The 18225-nt window shown below is 42.4% G+C and overlaps 2 protein-coding genes across 2 annotated transcripts in view; one reads left to right on the forward strand and one right to left on the reverse strand.

Moving 5' to 3' along the window:
- The window catches only part of cwc27 (CWC27 spliceosome associated cyclophilin), a 59772-nt gene extending 55998 nt beyond the window's left edge, over positions 1-3774 (reverse strand). Inside the window, exons 1-2 of the mRNA XM_083641941.1 lie at positions 3615-3774; positions 631-727 (exon numbers count right to left, since the gene is read on the reverse strand). Coding sequence (XP_083498067.1) covers positions 631-727; positions 3615-3656 — 139 coding nt within the window. The 5' untranslated portion in view covers positions 3657-3774. The remainder of the gene's footprint in view (positions 1-630; positions 728-3614) is intronic.
- Positions 3775-12644: 8870 nt separating this feature from the next.
- On the forward strand, positions 12645-17919 carry ppwd1 (peptidylprolyl isomerase domain and WD repeat containing 1). Its single transcript, XM_083640987.1, has 11 exons — positions 12645-12798; positions 12950-13052; positions 13220-13323; positions 14038-14158; positions 14275-14722; positions 14831-15021; positions 16318-16507; positions 16601-16782; positions 16956-17037; positions 17171-17353; positions 17700-17919. Exons 1-11 carry the CDS (start codon positions 12666-12668, stop codon positions 17841-17843), a joined length of 1881 nt encoding a protein of 626 aa, XP_083497113.1. The 5' UTR covers positions 12645-12665; the 3' UTR covers positions 17844-17919.
- Positions 17920-18225: the final 306 nt, after the last annotated feature.

Genomic DNA, 18225 nt, shown 5'->3' on the forward strand with positions numbered 1-18225 from the left:
TACAAAATTTTATTATCACAGAAATGTGTTTTTAACAGATCATATCGACATCAGTAAATATCGGTTATCGGCCACAACAGCAGTGTTAATATCGGTTATCGGTATCGGCCAAAATGTTCACATCGGTGCATCCCTAACACACACATACATATTCACATGAAATTGAAGTTCTATAAATCTCAGCTTGTGTATATTGTTTAGTATATTTGGAGTACACATGCTCTATACATGAGATAAATGGTAAATGGTCTGCATTTATATAGCGCTTTTATCCAAAGCGCTTTACAATCAGTAGATAGTCTACATTCACCCATTCATACACCGATAGCGGCAGGCTGCCACGCAGGGTGCCTACACACCATCGGGAGCAAGGAGGGTAAAGTGTCTTGCCCAAGGACACAACGACGGCAGCTGGGAGGGAGCGGGGATCGAGCCGCCAACCCTTGCGTCATTGGCCGACCCGCTCTACCTCCTGAGCTAAAGCCGCCCCTAGATTCCCTAAGACTGAGGCAGACTGGGCTAGGGTGACTGGTTTTGCCATCTTGAGCAGACTGGTGGATGTTTGTAGTTTTACAGAAAGTCTCCATCATTAAGAAATCCAGCAGGTGTGTGGATATACTAAGTTATTACCTTCCATGCACAGCTGCACAAAGTTTCTGCATGCTCTAGGCGCCTCCTTGGACCACAACTCAATGTCAATGTCACCTGCCGAGGTCTTCAGCAGGACCTAAGAGAAGATCAAAAAGACGGCATCGGCACGTCACTTCAAGATTAGACAGCACCCCCACAACCCCCCCCCCCCACACACACACACACACACACACGTCATCCAGGAAAAAGAGCAAACAAATATCTAAGATTCAAGTGCAATCATTCATACGTATGGCTACATACAGTAAATAAATGCACAACATATTTTGGATATCTTCCTGCAAAATTCCCATCTAGGTTGTCTCAAAGTTTACAAATCCTCCTCTAACTTGTCAGCTTTTCTATATCTACATCTTCTCCTTTTATTTGTATATCTCCAATATTGGAAATCAATAAGTGACGACAATGCAGCCAGCATACTGCATGTAAGTGTCCCTGATGTTTTGCACATTCACTGTAGGTACTTCTGGGAAGCTCTTGTAGATGACTTTGAGTGTTTGAGTGACTCTGGATTGGAATAACTGACATTTCAAATTAGTCAAAGATCACCCTGTGGTTCCTGCCAAAGGACGCTCATCACCTGTACCAAGTGTACAGTCACTCAATAATAACCAGCAATAAATGACTAAACCTGGAGATTGTGCATGCACTTTAAAATATTTATACCATCCAATATTTAGAGAGCACCAAAACTTTGTAATGACACACTGTATATTATAAGGTTGATCAATACCATTGACTCAATGATTACTTAGCCAGGTGCTGCTGAGATTCCTGTACTGTTTTGGAACACGAAGTGTGCTCACACTTCTCAGTGCCCCAGAGCCCTGTACTACGAAACTAGTTTAACAGATCCGCGATAAGTCCCTTTGATCTGGTTTGACTGAACAGGATCAAAGCTATCTAGTTAACTGATACTACGACGCTGGTTTTTTACTAGGTAAGTGGACCTGGGATCTGCCTGTGCACGCGCACGTTTTTCGCTCGTGCACAGGCGCGCGTCCACGCGAAAGAGGTGCGCTAGCCAATCACCTTATGAACAGCTGAGTTGATCCACGCCCACACCCATTTCCACACCCATTTCCTCGTTCCATGAAAGCGCAGTGCATGATCAGAGTTTTAGCGGATATTTAATGTATCCGCGATTTAATGTCAGAATGAAAATCTGCGTTGGATAGTCTGCTGAAGGGCTGTCTAAAGCAGCAGCTTGTATTCACATCAGTCATTTGATTTACTGTGATCAGCGATTTCTGTCTGATACAGCTGCATACATTGATACAGCAGCAACAAATGTAATGTGTAATCTCAGTCTATACATTTCCACAATCTGTAAGCCTATTTAGACCATAGATTTAGAAACGCATGCTCAATGAATAATGATCTCTATCACTTTCACAGTTCCAGCTGAAAGATGCAAGAATAGCCTGCATATTTAGTATTGGGGCTATCCATATTATCCCATATCTATATTATATGTAGGCCTATAGGCTTTTCTGGCATGTAGGAGAATATCACCCTCACTCCATTTGAGGGTCCATTCATGATATGCGCCGCGGTGATTAATAGGGATCATATTTCTCCACGCATCGTTGAGCTGTTAAGACATAAAGTGGTAAGTGGCTTAATTTAATTATGTAGCCTACAGAGCCACAAATGTTTTTCTTGTTATATTCTCAGTTGACTGCAATCTATTTTTCATATGGCGATCTTATATGAACGGTGAGTGACTCCAGAGAGCCGATTATATGGGTCTGTCATGGATTTTGATCTTATCCTCTGAAGCTAACCTGGTCGCGACCAGGTTAGCTTTGCAGCGTCAGTTGCCATGGTGATTGAAAGTTAACTTGCTTTGTAGTACGGCTAAACCAGGTTTAAACTCAAACTTACTCGGATAAGGCATTAAACTAGCTTCGTAGTACAGGCTACAGGAGAGGGCTGGCCAATATTGAAATCAGTATCACAATATTATGGTGTATGTTTTTGTAGCTATATTTATCACAGTATGGCTTACATGCAAAATCCCAGTCACATGTTAAAGGAACACTCCGCCTATTTTCAACCAGCTTTGTATCATTAGAACATCAGTAGTATATCAGAAAACTGTAAACGGTTTTGAAGTCTGTCATTTAATTTGACAGTTATTGAGTGTTAAAGTGTGGACCAGTGACATCACTGGTCCACACTAACTCAAATGAATAACTCATTAACTCAAATCAACTCTCAATAACTGTCAAACTATTCATCATTCATCTAGTTTGACAGTTATTGAGAGTTGATTTGAGTTAATGAGTTATTAATTTGAGTTAGTGTGGACCAGTGATGTCACTGGTCCACACTTTAACACTCAATAACTGTCAAATTAAATGACAGACTTCAAAACCGTTTACAGTTTTCTGATATACTACTGATGTTCTAATGATACAAATCTGGTTGAAAATGGGCGGAGTGTTCCTTTAAATAATCAAATTGACTGAACTGATTGAATTGCTAAATAATGTTAAGTGTGACGCTCAACAAAACAATTTACAAATAATGTTCCTGAAAATGTTAATCAGTTTTCTTTTAGAGACAGATGAGGAATTGTATGTGTATCATATCTAACCTTTAAACATGTATGCATTGATAACTACGGTATGTCTGTTTATCTTCTGAAAAGTAGAGGACAAAGACAGATATGAGGAGAGGGGAGAAATAAGAGACAAGAAAAGCTAGAGAGAAGATAGATAGGAAACTGACTTGCACAGACGGCTCTTCAAAGTGTACTATTATGCCAGATTTACCCGCATATCTAATGATACGTAAAACTAAAAGTCTTTGGGTAAGATAAGCATGGCCAGTGGCCACACGAAGTTGGCACATTTTTTAATGGAGTTCAGCGCGATGTAACGAGAGTGAAGTGAAGTCAAGACTCTGGGGTGGATAAACTGACGAGCCAGAGCTCAAATTGCAAAAGTGGCGCTCACCTTTCCATTTGTCGGTGGCTCTTGGATGTAAATATTGCTCATTCCGCCGCGGAGGTTGGTTTTGTGAGCGCAAAAATGTCTCTATATAGGTATTATGGTGCGAGAATAGAAGGAATACTGTTTGATACTTTACGAGTGACAGGCGATCATACTTTGCTGTTTGCTGTCTACACTGCAGCCATATTGGTAACACATGGGCCTATTGTTTACTTCGAGTAGATGGGGGAGACTCGCGTTAGGAATGTTGCTAATATTTATTATTTATTTTCACAACGATGAGTACACGAGTTTGTTTTGTGTTCAACATATTTACTGAATCATGTAGCTAGGCAGTTCTCAATTTACCTATTGTGTTTACGACAAACCAATACACCGTTATAGTACAAACTCCCCTAAAAATCGTCTTTTGGTTTGACCCATAAGTGTTTCATTATCATCATCCCCTAGAAACAACAAACCAACATATTTCCGCTACAGCGAAATTAAATGAGATACAATGTGAGAAACAAAGACATTTTTCAAACTAGAGAATAAGAATTCTTTAGTCTTGACAAGTCCACGTTTTACTAAATGTTTTCATAAGACTGTGGATGGCTCGCTGTGGTGTCTGCATCTGGTCGGAACGGTCCCAAGTAGCAGCAATACGACTTCCGCTTTAGCGTTGTATCTTCAAAATAACGTCCGCGTGATCAACAAACCCCGAGTCTATCATGAACTCTGAGTTGATTAACCCGAAGATTAGGGAACTTTGACTTTTGGATTCCAGCACAGCTGACCTGAGTTAGTTTTACTAAATGTTTTAAGACTACGGATGGCTCGCTGTGGTGTCTGCATCTGGTCTGTACTAGCAGAAATACGACTTATGCTTTAGCGTTGTTTCTTCAAAATAATGTCAGCAGGTTCAACAAACTCTGAGTTTTAACCCTGAACTCTGAGTTGATTAACCCCGAGATAGGAAACTCGGAGTTTTCAGTTCCAGAACAGCTGAGTCAATCAACTCTGAGTATGTTGACCCTGAGTTAAGTGTGTGCGTGACAACAATAGAAAAAACACGCACACACACACACACACACACACGATAAAGAGCTCTGATACTTCACCATGGCAACCGGAGAGGTAAGAAGTAGATCGTCCTACTTCACCCCACTGGAGTTAGAAGTGTTAGTAAGTGCTTATGGCGAGTATGAGCACATTTTCAAAAATAAAAGCAACACAACTGCGGCGTCAAAGGAGAGAGAATTGGCTTGGGAGGGAATCGCGAATCGAATCAATGCGTAAGTTTGAATGCAGTAGCAGGCGATTCATTTAACATTTAACCACACTTTCTTATAATATTACAGGTGAAAAAGTGGTGGAATGGTATAACATTTTATTTTCATTTAGGTGCAATACGGGCGTAACACGCACTTGGCAGCAGATTAAAACAAAACATAAAAACATCATTGGAGCAGGTAAGGCTTTTGTATCCTATAGCTCTTAGGCTTACCTAACTTTGGTTTTAATAATTTTTTTAACTAACAACAAACCAGCTAAATATATCATTCAGTGGCCATTTAACAGAATGCTGTTTTAACACATAAATCAAATGTCATCTCCTATACTACTACTGCTACTACTACTACTACTAATAATAATGTAATTTATATAATATGGTGCTTTAGTAGATTAACATAACATCTGCGTCCTCTCAGCCAACAGAAAGAAGGCAGAGGCCCGCAAAACGGGTGGAGGGCCACCGCCACCACCTCTGACAGAGGTAGAAGAGATGGCCCTGAGCCAGAGGCAGAATACTGGGCGACCAATGGCTGAAGGCATCCCCGGAGGGAGCTCATCCGAGCCAATCACCCCCCAGGACACAAGTGTCTACATAAGATGTAAGTGTGTGTGTGTGTGTGTGTGTGTGTGTGTGTGTGTGTGTGTGTGTGTGTGTGTGTGTGTGTGTGTGTGTGTGTGTGCGTGCGTGCGTGCGCGCACATGCATGCGTGTGTGTGTAATTGATTAATTGTTTATTGTGTTTAAGTGCAATCATATCGTGATGATATATTTAATATCGTGACACATTTCTGCTGTCTAAATTGATGATGACCAGCAGCCTCTCATAAAACTAGGTAGGAAGGAATATTATTTGAAATTTTCAGTTGTGTTTGACATCACCCCTAACATTACCATTCGGTTCGATGAGATTAATTAATTTTGCATACCCTACATGAACATATCATGATATTGATATCGAGAAAAATCCCTAATATATCGTGATATTTATTTCAACCATATTGCCCAGTGCCCAGCCCTATTGTGTGTGTGTGTGTGTGTGTGTGTGTGTGCACGCGCGTGCATGCATGCCTGTGTGTGAGTGTGTGTACACACTAGCATACTGTATATATTTGGGGTTTTCAATTTTTCCAAACAGTTACTGATGGTAGCTGTCTTGTTGAGCCTCCTGTCAAAACAGAACTTGAAGTTGTAAGTACTTTTAATATTCCAGAGATCTTGCCACATATAGTAGGGTAGTTTAAAGTATACCAAAACAGAATGCTCATCTCCATCACAGGATTATGATGATGATAATGATGAAGATGATGATGATGATGATGATGATGGAGAAAAAGACACGTCTGCTGCCACAGAGCGGGAATCAGAGAGGCCTACAGAGGTATACATTTTTAATATTATGTATGGTAGCTATTGATATTCATTCACTCACTCACTCACTCACTCACTAATTTATGTATTTATTGCAGACTCATGGTCCATAGAAGTACACTAAAAAACAATACAGACAACATTTTGACAAGTTCAAATAAATGTTCTATTTAACACATTGAGTGCCAGCCGTTTTTTCAATCCTGTAGGTAAGTTGTGCCAGGTTTTTTTTTGAGGATTCTGGCTCATTTTACAAGAGCCGAGGATTCTTTTCTGTTAAGACTTCGTGAACACCAATCATCTAAAAATAACTAATAGAATGTGTGCTTTCTCTGTCTAAAAGAGTTAGTTTGCAGAGTTAGTAGTTATGTAGATATTAGCCGTTGAGTACAGCATGGTTTTAGCGTCTGAGACAGGAAGCTGAGATAATCGCAGTTTTGTGAAATTCAATCAAACAGCAGAAAAGTCACCTGCCTGTGATTATGGGTGCCCTTGGGCAAGTCTGTATACTGTATTGTGTGTGTGTGTGTGTGTGTGTGTGTGTGTGTGTGTGTGTGTGTGTGTGTGTGTTCGCGCGTTGCTCCGCGGCTCTGAGAGTAAGAGATCTCTGTCCGTTCTTTGCCCCCACAGCGTGTCTGTCTCCCACTCTGTGTGCTCTCTCTCTCTCTCTCTCTCTCCTCTCTCTCTCTCTCTCTCTCTCTCCTCTCTCTCTCTCTCGGGACTAGAGAGAGAGAGAGAGAGAGTGTGTGTGTGTCTCCAAACTCCTCCCTCCGTCTGTGCTGCGGAGGGGGTGGAGGCTCCGCGGCCGCTTTCGGGCAGTCTGGACTGTAAAAAAACTGGCTCGTTCGTGTCGGCTGAGAACTTTGAAGAAGCTTTTGCGATTCTGGTCTTATTTATGCGCAAAGGTACTCGAGTGTGTGTGTGTGCGCGCGCGCGCGCGCGTGTGTGTGTGTGTGTGTGTGTGTGTGTGTGTGAAATCGAAAGAGTTTTCGCCCAGCTATTTCCTTGTAATTAGACTGGCTTTCTGCAGCGGACCCGCCGTGGCTGTGGCTTTCTCTCTGTCTTGGGAGAGAACTGTCGCCACTTAGTGGTCGGTAAAATAGATTATACACATTCTCTTCCTCCAATATTGATATAGAAGACGTAAAAGGGGTTGATTGATGTCCCACCGTCAAAAAAAAAAAATGTTTATGTAAGACGAGATATCTCGTCTTTGGCACTCAACGGTCGGATTATGTAAGACGAGATATCTCGTCCATGGCACTCAAGGTGTTAAAACACATTTACATACAGGCTTTTAAGCCAATGCTCCCCAAGTCTAGAATAGCATAAACAGCTCTTCACAGGGTTCGTTAGAGCCTCTATGATGCTGTTCACCATTATATTCACTTTTCCAGTGGTTCTCAAATGCGGGTCCGGGGACCCCCGGGGGTGCTTGAGGGGGTTCCAGGGGGTCCCCAGCCAAAAGGGGGGTACTTTATTTTCGCTATAATTCCATTCATAAGTAACACAATCACTATTTTGTTCATGGGTTTTATACACTTTCTGTAATAAAACATCTAAAAGCATCAATCTTATTATCATATTGGGGACCATGGGACAAAATCCTATCAAATGGGGGTCCGGGGTCTCATTTTTGTCAGTTTAGGGGTCCTTCATGTGAAAGAAATTTGAGAACCACTGCACTATTCACACGGCCAGCCCAGCACCACTGATATTCACACATCTTTACATTCTTGTGTGTAATTTTGATTTTGACATTTACACTGAAATGATGGCTGAAGCTCAGAGGGAACCGGGCTTTTGCAGTGGCAGCCCCCAAGCTCTGGAACGAGCTGCCTCTGCATGTTAGGCAAGCCCCCACCCTGCAGGCGTTTAAATCACGTCTCAAGACGCACTTTTATTCTCTGGCCTTTCCCTAGCACAGCCTGAGTGGTTTGATATTTTAAATTTGACACTGTGTTTGTTGTTTGTTTTATGTGTTTGATGCTTTAAAATGTGACACTGTGTATGTTTTATGAGTGAGGTGTTATTTATATATATATTTTCAATCTGTCAAGCACTTTGGTACAACATTGTTGTTTTTAAATGTGCTATACAAATAAAGTTGGTATGGTATGGTATGGTATGATGAGAATAAATAATGAATGAAGAAACAACCTGCACATTCTTATCCCCTATTCCGATCCCTAGTTATATAAATGGAAACACAGTGCATTATAAGATATAAAGTAATGATATATAAGCAATGGTACACTGACTAGACCCACTCCTGGTGCAGAGAGGTAGTCTGGCAAGCGAGACTAAAGAGTAAGTCAAATAGAATCTGATTCTGATCAATAATTATTGGAGGTTTTGAATATTTCCATTCATAGATTTAATCACCTGTGGTATAAATGACTGTTTTGACGTGTTGTTGGTTCATTCTGCAGAACTGTAGAGTTGAATGCCATCCTCCTTATGTTTTCCCAGTTACCGGTAAAGGAGTTGTACAAAATGCATCTCATCAAGAAGATGGCAAAAACTGACCAAGAAATGGTGTACTTGGGGCGGCAGATTAGGAAGGCAGATCTTGAAATTGAATTACTGGAACACAAGTTAGAGGTATGTATGGTCACAGGTGAAATATGATAATTGTGGAAACAATATAAAAATACTAACTGTTGTTTTTGTATTTTATAGGAAATAAAGAAGACCAAATGAAATGTGAATATTTGTCTTTATTTGACTGCTGTGGGAGCATAATCTGTGAAGTGATTCCAGATGATCATGTCTCGGACAGCTCCATCCTCAACCCAGGCTCTCCTGTAGTGGGCCACATGTTGGGGGCTCGGCTCAGGGTAGAAATGTTTGTTACAAATATCACATAAATACACTGTGTGTGTGTGTGTGTGTGTGTGTGTGTGTGTGTGTGTGTGTGTGTGTGTGTGTGTGTGTGTGTGTACATATATATATACATATATATATATATATATATATATATATATAGAGAGAGAGAGAGAGAGAGATACAGTAGATACGTTTATTTTTTATATGTTTATTTTTCTGATAATGACTTAACAACTATGTTCCAACATGCATATAGGTCTGATCATTCCACCTGCACCACAATGACACAAATGTCTGATTGTTGGTTCACCTCTATTGATAGCTCAAACCTTGTGGGTACTGTATTGCGTAATTTTAGTGCCGCTTTTGATGTGATCGACCACGATATTTTTATTTCTAAACTTATTTGTTATGGTTTTAAACCCTCTGCTATTATGTGGCTTAGGAGTTATCCAGGTCACAGAGAGTATATTTTAATGGTGCTTCAGTAGGGTCCTCGAATGCGGGGCCCCTCAAGGGAGCTGCCTTGGACTCTGCTATTTTTAATTTTCACAAACAACATGCCTTATGCACTTAGTAAGGCTAATCTGACTATGTACGCAGATGATTCAACTCTATTTTGCGGCCCCTACATGCGCAGAGCTCAGTCAGGTTCTGTCTGAAGAGCTTGGCATTATATACAACTGGATCAATGCAAATACTCATACTTAAAGGAACCGGAGGCGAATGCAATAGCACGAGCGTCGGAGACTGAAAACAAATTGAGAGGCGGACCATATACGTGTCGATGATTTCATTTGACAATTCTGTCGACTGGCTTTGGCATTGGTCAATCATGGCGTGTTCCACCCCCAAATCGAGTGGGATTTAGCGTGTTGTCGTGCTACGCGAGTGGGATCCGCGGAGTACCAGGCAGCCACTTACTTCGTGCGGAGCGAGCGGACAATCCGATGCATGGGTGCTGCCCGCCCGCCTGAAATCTCCGAGGGGAGACCCCTGACTACCACGCTCTCAAGCGCGAGCCTTTTACGCTATTTCTGAAAATACGATATTCCTGGAATGCGCGTTTTAACGAGCCAGTTACATTTCTTTGTATTCTTAGAGATTATAGTTTTTGTTTTTTGTTCATGTTTCATGCAATTGGCCAAGTTAGTAGTTAGTTTATGGGATAGGAATTCTGCCAGATGACAGGCACTAGGTGTCATTTTCTACTTCATTTGGAAGAGAAAATTATCCTGAAATGAAGATTTGATTGACAGCTGCATGTCGTGATATGATTGGTTGAAATGGGGTAGAAATGTGATAGTACTAGGTGATGTCAGCATACTGATAGATGGTCAAGCTATATGGCAAGTAAAAACTGTGACGCTTCTTGAACTTTGGCTTGACAGTTCATTGTCGTGGTCTGAGCACATCAACAGGGTGGTTGCTAAGATGGGTAGAGCAGTTGCCATTACTAGAAAGTGTGCATTGTTTGTTACACCATTATTACTTCGCCAAATTGTTTGTTCATTGGTTCTGTGTCATTTGGATTATTGCTCTGTGGTATGGTCAGCGAATGCTGACTAAGGGTCTACTGGTACTAGGGACGTTTCAAGTAGCACAAAACAAGGCAGCTAGGCTGGTCCTGGGGTGCTCCCCTAGGTCTAGCATAGCTGACATGCATATACGTCTTAGTGTTGACTGTTGAGATATTTTCACAGTGTTATTCAAACTCAAACTCCTACATTTCTTTTCAACAACATAATTTATAGGTCAGGGATTCATACACACTCCACCAGATGGGCGAGTGGTGGTCAGATGACTTTACCCAGACCAAAAACCAACTACATGAAGAAAACCGTCATATACAGGTCCAGAGCCTCTTGGAATTGTCTGCCATGCAATATTTGTTCCATCAAAGTTGGTTTTAAAAGGATACTCAGATCCCATCTACACTCACACACACTATCACACACACAATGATGTTTGTCACATCACTTTTCCTTCTATGTTTGTTTTCTAATGTTTAGAGAGTTGTCCGGACCATATTTTAATATTTGAGTTATTGGCCAGCTAGAAGGCCAGGCTAGCTGACCATGCTATTTTCTGTCTTAGCTTAGATATTTTACTTTTTGTTTTTGTATTTTAATTGTTGCGTGTCATGTAATGTGCATTCTGTCTTGTCCAGGAAGACTAGCTGTCGTCTAGGTGGCAGTTAATGGGGATCCTTTTAATAAAGAAACAATACTCCATCTCAATATGATTGAGATGAGATTGCATACAGTTAATGTTAAATCTGAAAGAGACAGGCATATTGCTATGATGCTATCAGAAGATTTGATTCCTCCTCCAATCCAATTGGGGGTGATAATGAACCATGAAGTGGTGTGCCAACTGGCCAAAAAACAAAACAAATTGACCACACTGGTTTAAGTAAGACTTTATTTCTATTGGGAAAAGTTAATTCACCAGATTGTGCACATTGTAATATCGTTGAAAATGCTGAACACATATTATTAATGCACTGTTATAATGAAGAAAGGGTTAGTTTGCAACAAAGGGTGAGAGGCTGGGCGAGGATGGGATTTGGAAGGGATACTAAGAACCAGACATGGGACCAAGTCACTTTGGTCCAGGTCTCAAGCAGTAAGTCTCAAGCAAGTCCCAATTTATTTTGTTTAGGGCAAGTCAAGCCACAAGTTTTGGGCAAGTCAAGTCACAAGTTTTGTCAAGTTGAGTCCTTAGTTACGGCAAGCCGGTCACAAGTCAAGTCACTCCCCCGCCCAATACTGCAGTCTAACCTTCCTCTATAGAGAAAAAAGACACAGTAGTACCTGTCTAATAGTGATATTATTGGCCAATTTATCGAACCTGTTCAAAAAGTATGACAATTAATTGAAATTGTATTAATTAAATAAAATATAATCAAACAAAAGTCAAACAACGTCATTACTAACATAAGTGCTTTCTCCTTGAAAAAGCAAAACGATCCAGTGAGAGGAGCGTGACTGACAGCCAGTCATCCAATCATGACACTGCCATAGGAGTTAGTCATCCAATCATGACAATGCCATTTCCAGCTTGCACTTGCAATGCATACCAAATAACTTATACACACTCTTGACAAGGTTAAACATCTTAATATTTAATATTTAAACTGGTCAAGTCATCACGTCTCAAGTCAAGTCCCGTGTCTTTAACTTCCAAGTCAAGTCTCAAGTAATTAATTTTTTGTCAAGTCAAGTCGCAAGTCATTAAAACAGGGACTCGAGTCGACTCGAGTCCAAGTCACCAAGTCTCCATCTCTGCTATGAACAAAAGGAGATAAAGTAGTATGGATTACACAGAGAGGGGTAATATAATTCATAAAACACACAGGGCTGTAATAGAATATAGTCGTTTTTTCTTTCTTTGCTATAAACTAATGTAAACGTGATCCTGTTCTACATACTCCGGTACAGTAGGTGGCGGTATTGCAAATGCAATCAATCCGCCCCAAAAATGCAAAGAAGAATAACCAAAACGAAGAAGAAGAACGTGCGTAGTGCGCGGCTGCGCAGTGCGCACGACGTAGGACAACACGGAAAAGTAGCAACAATGGCGGAGGCTGCAACTAATGTGGATTTAAAGCGAAAAGTACAAGACCATGAGGATGGAGATGGAGAGGGAGAAGAGGAGGAGTGGGTCGGACCCATGCCGAGCGAGGCTACACAGACAAAGAAAAGGAAAGGTTGGTCTGGAGTTCAGCTCGCCAATCTGTTGCCCACATAGCTACAATTCTTGCTGAGGCCAGAGCTATAATGCTAACATAGCGACATGTGTGGATGTCTGTTTTTCTGTCTGTCTGTCTGTCTGTCTGCCTGTCTGTCTGTTTTTGTCAGTGTTGGATTATGAGCGCGTCTACCTGGACAACCTCCCGTCAGCTGCAATGTATGAGCGGAGCTACATGCACAGAGATGTCATCACATACATCGTTTGTTCCAAGTAAGTGTTGCGTTAACCACTTATTGTTTCAATCATTCAATTCGTAGAACATAGTTGAACAGCAATGACCCAGATTACATTGTTATTCCAGCAAGCTGGGGCACGTGTATTTATCTTGTGGCCCCAGGCTCCTCGTCCCTGATGAAAGTTGTCTCCCCCCCTCTCAGGACAGACTTCATCATCACAGCCAGCCAGGATGGCCATGTCAAGTTTTGGAAGAAGAAGGAGGACGAGGGGATTGAGTTTGTGAAACACTTCCGCAGTCATCTTGGTATGAATGAATGAAAAAAATAGTGGCCTCGTGGCATTCAAGTTTTGCAGTGCCCGTTCGCCCCCCTCTGTTGGATCACTCACTGACTCACTCACTGGGTCACTAAATCACCTGGAATTAGTAGATGGATGATGAGTGAATGAATATAAATGGCATTTGGGGGGAAATAAACATCAAATGTAGGTTATTGTAAATTATGACAGCTCCTAAATACATTGCTTTTTATTTAGGTTTTTGGTAGCCTACTTTACAATTTTGTACTGAGCTAAAAACAAAAGAAATCAGTTGCAACACGTGTTTTGTCGATATTGCATTTATTTTGAAGATTATGACCAGAGAGAGAGGGGAGTTTAGTAGCTAACTTTAGCTTAGCTTAATCTACACATTCACCCACAGCCAACAATCCGAGACCTTAGCCAGGGTGCCGTCACACACACTAATGCACTCTCTCAAGACCGCACACTGCTGTCACAGCATACAGTAGCATCTGCATCAATGCACGCATCAGCAAACTGGCTGCAGCGGGGGGCTGTTTGCTACATACACCGTCACATCACAGCGGGGCGACACACCCGCTAAGTGGGAAGTCGATCGGACGAACGGTTCTCGAGATATGATGACAGACAGACAGACTGAGATCCCTCGTTACACACACCCAGACATAACATGTATCGTATGGTGGGATGGGTAATGAACTTGTTACATTTTCTGCAGGTGTGATAGAATGCATTGCTGTCAGTGCTGAAGGGGCCCTCTTCTGCTCGGTTGGCGACGACCAGGCAATGAAAGTTTTTGATGTTGTCAACTTTGACATGATCAATATGCTGAAGCTGGGGTAAGTAAGAATCACACAGGTTGCAGTGTGTAAGCATGAAAGACAAAAAAATGATATTTGGTTGTGCAGCGTGACATTATTTTAATGTTCTTTGATATGACCATCTCTCTCTGCAGCTTTCACCCAGGCCAGTGTGAATGGATATACAACCCTGGGGACGCCATCTCCACCGTGGCCTGCTCCGAAAAATCCACAGGGAAAATCTTTGTCTACGACGGACGGGGAAGCAACCAGCGCCTCCACACCTTCGACAAGATGCACTCCTCGCCGCTCTCCCAAATCCGCCTAAATCCCAAATTTAGGGTCATCGTCTCTGCCGACAAAGCGGGAATGCTGGAATACTGGACTGGCCTCCCGAGCGAATTCAGGTTCCCCAAACACGTGGGTTGGGTATACAAAACAGATACAGACTTGTATGAATTTGCGAAACACAAAACCTACCCCACCAGCCTGACCTTTTCGTCCGATGGGAAGAAAATGGCCACTATTGCCTCTGACCGGAAAGTCCGGATCTTTCGCTTCCTGACGGGGAAACTGATGAGGGTGTTTGATGAATCATTAACGGTAAGTTCTAACTAATCTTCTCAGCCTTGGACTGCCGAAGTGGCTAATAATTCACAGGACCTACCATGCATTATGCTGATCACACCCCCTTGATTGATTTGGTATTAGATGTTCACAGAGCTGCAGCAGATGAGGCAGCAGCTGCCCGACATGGAGTTCGGGAGGCGGATGGCGGTGGAGAGGGAGCTGGAGAAGGTGGATGGTATCCGCCTGACCAACATCATCTTTGACGAGACGGGCCACTTTGTCCTCTACGGCACCATGCTGGGCATCAAGGTCATCAATGTGGAAACCAATAGGTACATGCTAAATAGCTAAAACAAGGGTTATTAGGCTTGTTAGTCGCCCCTAATGGACACACCCTCAGAAAGTAGAAAATTCGGGGGGGGGGGGGCATGGTGGCTCAGTGGTAGAGCTGTCACCTCACAGCTAGAAGGTCCTGGGTTCGATTTTCACCTGGGACGCTGTGAGCGCTGAAGGAATGCATGCCTGTCCGCATGTCCTCGAGTGCCCAAAAAGGGCCTTTCTGTATGGAGTTTGCATGTTCTCCCCATGCCCCCTGGGGGTTTCCTTCATATAGGAACCCCTCACCAAAACATGCAATATCCTGGTTGCTAATGTGGTTCCTCCTCTGGTCGTTAAGGGCGCCTGTTCGGAGGGAGGGGAACTGGTTGGAATAGCGTGAACCTCCCACGTGCTATGTCCCATCGGTGAAGCTTCCCCTGTCAAGTGAAAAGAAGCGGAGGAGGCATGGAGCCAGTTTCGGCTCTCCCCAGATCGGCAGAGGGTGGAGCAGCAACCAGGATAAATAAATTGAATTAGCACTAATGGGGGATAAAAATGGGATAAAAAATCGTGGGTAAAATAATAATAAAGTAGAAAATTCATGCACTGGATGCTATCGTCACAGAGCTATTGACGTTAAGGCGCTTCAGCTAGTGAGTATCAAACTTGAAACTAATTTCACCCCAGTGATAGTGAACACTAAACACAACAGTGTTCACTATCTACAGTTAGCGATAGTCTGTTTCTGATCCTTCTCTTATTTCCAAGTTCTGCAGTTTATTGTTGATTCTGAAAGTGAGGTGTAACCTAGAAGCCGCAGTCTGCTAACATAGCGTACAAAATAATTGTTGTTAATTTGCACTAACTAAAGATTTTACCATTTTAAATAAAAATAAACGTAGCAAAATGTAACTTGAGAAAGCAACTAATAACTGATTACATACATTGAAAACATGTTTAACTTACTTGTTACCACAAAAAAGTACCGGTAGTCTGATTACTGTCCCAACACTGTCGGAATAGACCCTTTCCACAGCAGCCATTTTGTGTCTCAAAGGCAGGATAAACACAGGTGTAACCAAAACATTAACGATGGTTTCCAACTTACATTGCATTCAGTGTTCCAGTGCCGGTGTCCTCATTAATGTTGTTGGTTGCACCTGTGTTCACCTTGCCTTTGAGACACAAATTGGCTGCTGTGAAAAGGGTTTACACAGTGTTTTTCTATTTACTGGCTATAGTTTCTAATGCAGTGTTCCTTAGTAAAACTAGATTTTTTGTTTACCCTTTTTTCTGGTCTTCCTCCCCAGATGTGTGCGGATCCTGGGGAAGCTGGAGAACATCCGTGTGGTCAAGCTGAGCTTGTTCCAGGGGATTGCCAAGGCTTCCAACGTGGCCCCCACCATCGAGATGACGGCATCCGACAACCCCGCCTTGCAGAACGCCGAGCCCGATCCCACCATATTCTGCACGGCGTTCAAGAAGAACCGCTTCTACATGGTGAGAATATAGCTCCACGTTCAATCCGAGATGATGCGAGTAATGTTTTTTGTTGTGCTATCACACATCTCAATGCGTTTATTTATTCTTTAGTTCTCGAAGAGGGAACCGGAGGACACCAAGAGCGCGGAGTCGGACAGAGACGTCTTTAATGAGAAGCCCTCAAAGGAAGAGGTGATGGCTGCCACGCAGGCCGAGGGCCCCAAGAGAGTATCCGACAGCGCCATCATCCACACCACCATGGGAGACATCCACATCAAGCTCTTCCCTGTCGAGTAGGTTCCCAGCATGCATCACAGCGTCGTTCAGAACTACACATTTAATTATTTAGTATCCATAATTGTTTTTCTCTGATGATGGCTATGCTTTGGAGCAATAGCATTGGTCTCCTGTTGTACACTTCACATCTCAATGTATGAATCGTTCTTTGTTTTATAACGTTTCTTAGATGCCCCAAAACCGTGGAGAACTTCTGCGTTCACAGCAGGAACGGTTACTTCAACGGCCACATATTCCACCGAGTTATCAAGGTAGGTTTATCCTTCATCAGTAACACTGTTGTTATTGGCGATGCTTATTTTCTTCAGTCAATAAGTACATATCTCCAGACATGATGTCTTGAAGCCCTGTCTGAAGCTCTATGTCTGTGATGCTTGCGTACAGGGTTTCATGATCCAGACGGGAGACCCCACAGGCACGGGCATGGGAGGAGAGAGCATCTGGGGAGGGGAGTTTGAGGACGAGTTCCACGCCACGCTGAGACACGACCGCCCGTACACACTCAGCATGGCCAACGGAGGCCCCGGCACCAACGGCTCGCAGTTTTTCATCACTGTCGTACCCACCGTAAGTCGCCTGACACTAGGGATGCACGATGATATCGGCACGGCATCGGTATCAGCCGATAAAGGCTTTAAAATGACATTTAAATGAGGCTTTAATTATGCCCAAATGCTCAATGCCTGACTAAATTGAAGTTGTTTTCTTATTTTTCCCAGTGAATGTATGTTTAAAAGCATTGTATTTATGTCTGCATCTGCCAGTGGACCGTCATGGTAAAAGTAGGCAGCATAATGTGTTAATTCCACTCCAGGAGAGACTGAAATTAGGTGGAAAAGATGTGTGCATCTTTTTTATTCAAATTTTTAATTTTTTTTAATTTTGTATCAACATGTGCTATTGTTCTTTTCAGCCTTGGCTGGACAACAAGCACACCGTGTTTGGAAGGAGTGCAAAGGGCATGGAGGTCGTCCAGAGGATCTCCAACGTCAAAGTCAACCCCAAGACCGACAAACCCTATGAAGACATCAGTATCATCAACATCACCATCAAGTGATGGTGCTTCTTTGGCACGTCCTGTACAAGCTGTTTTTTTATACCAAATTGTGAGTAATTAAAAATGCTTTCATGAGTCTGTCTTGCGTAACATCCTCTATATCTGTCCACACCTCAAAGGGAAGCCTAATGAGTTCTAACTTGTTAGTTGCTCCTGTCTTCACTTGAAAACCCCACGATGATTTACTTCCAGACCAGGACAAGCTATTGCCATATTTCAAAGTTTATTTTTATTTGACTGTGCTTGTTCTCATAGCACCGTATTAATTTGCACTATGAAAACAATGTACGAGAGAGAAAAAAAAAAGACTACTTTGCTAAATTAATCTGTACAAAGACCCTTTGAAAATATATGCAAGTACTCCCCATTGTCTCCTGTAGAG

Source organism: Poromitra crassiceps, assembly GCF_964638095.1.
Source record: "Poromitra crassiceps genome assembly, chromosome: 8".
Lineage (NCBI taxonomy): Eukaryota > Metazoa > Chordata > Actinopteri > Beryciformes > Melamphaidae > Poromitra > Poromitra crassiceps.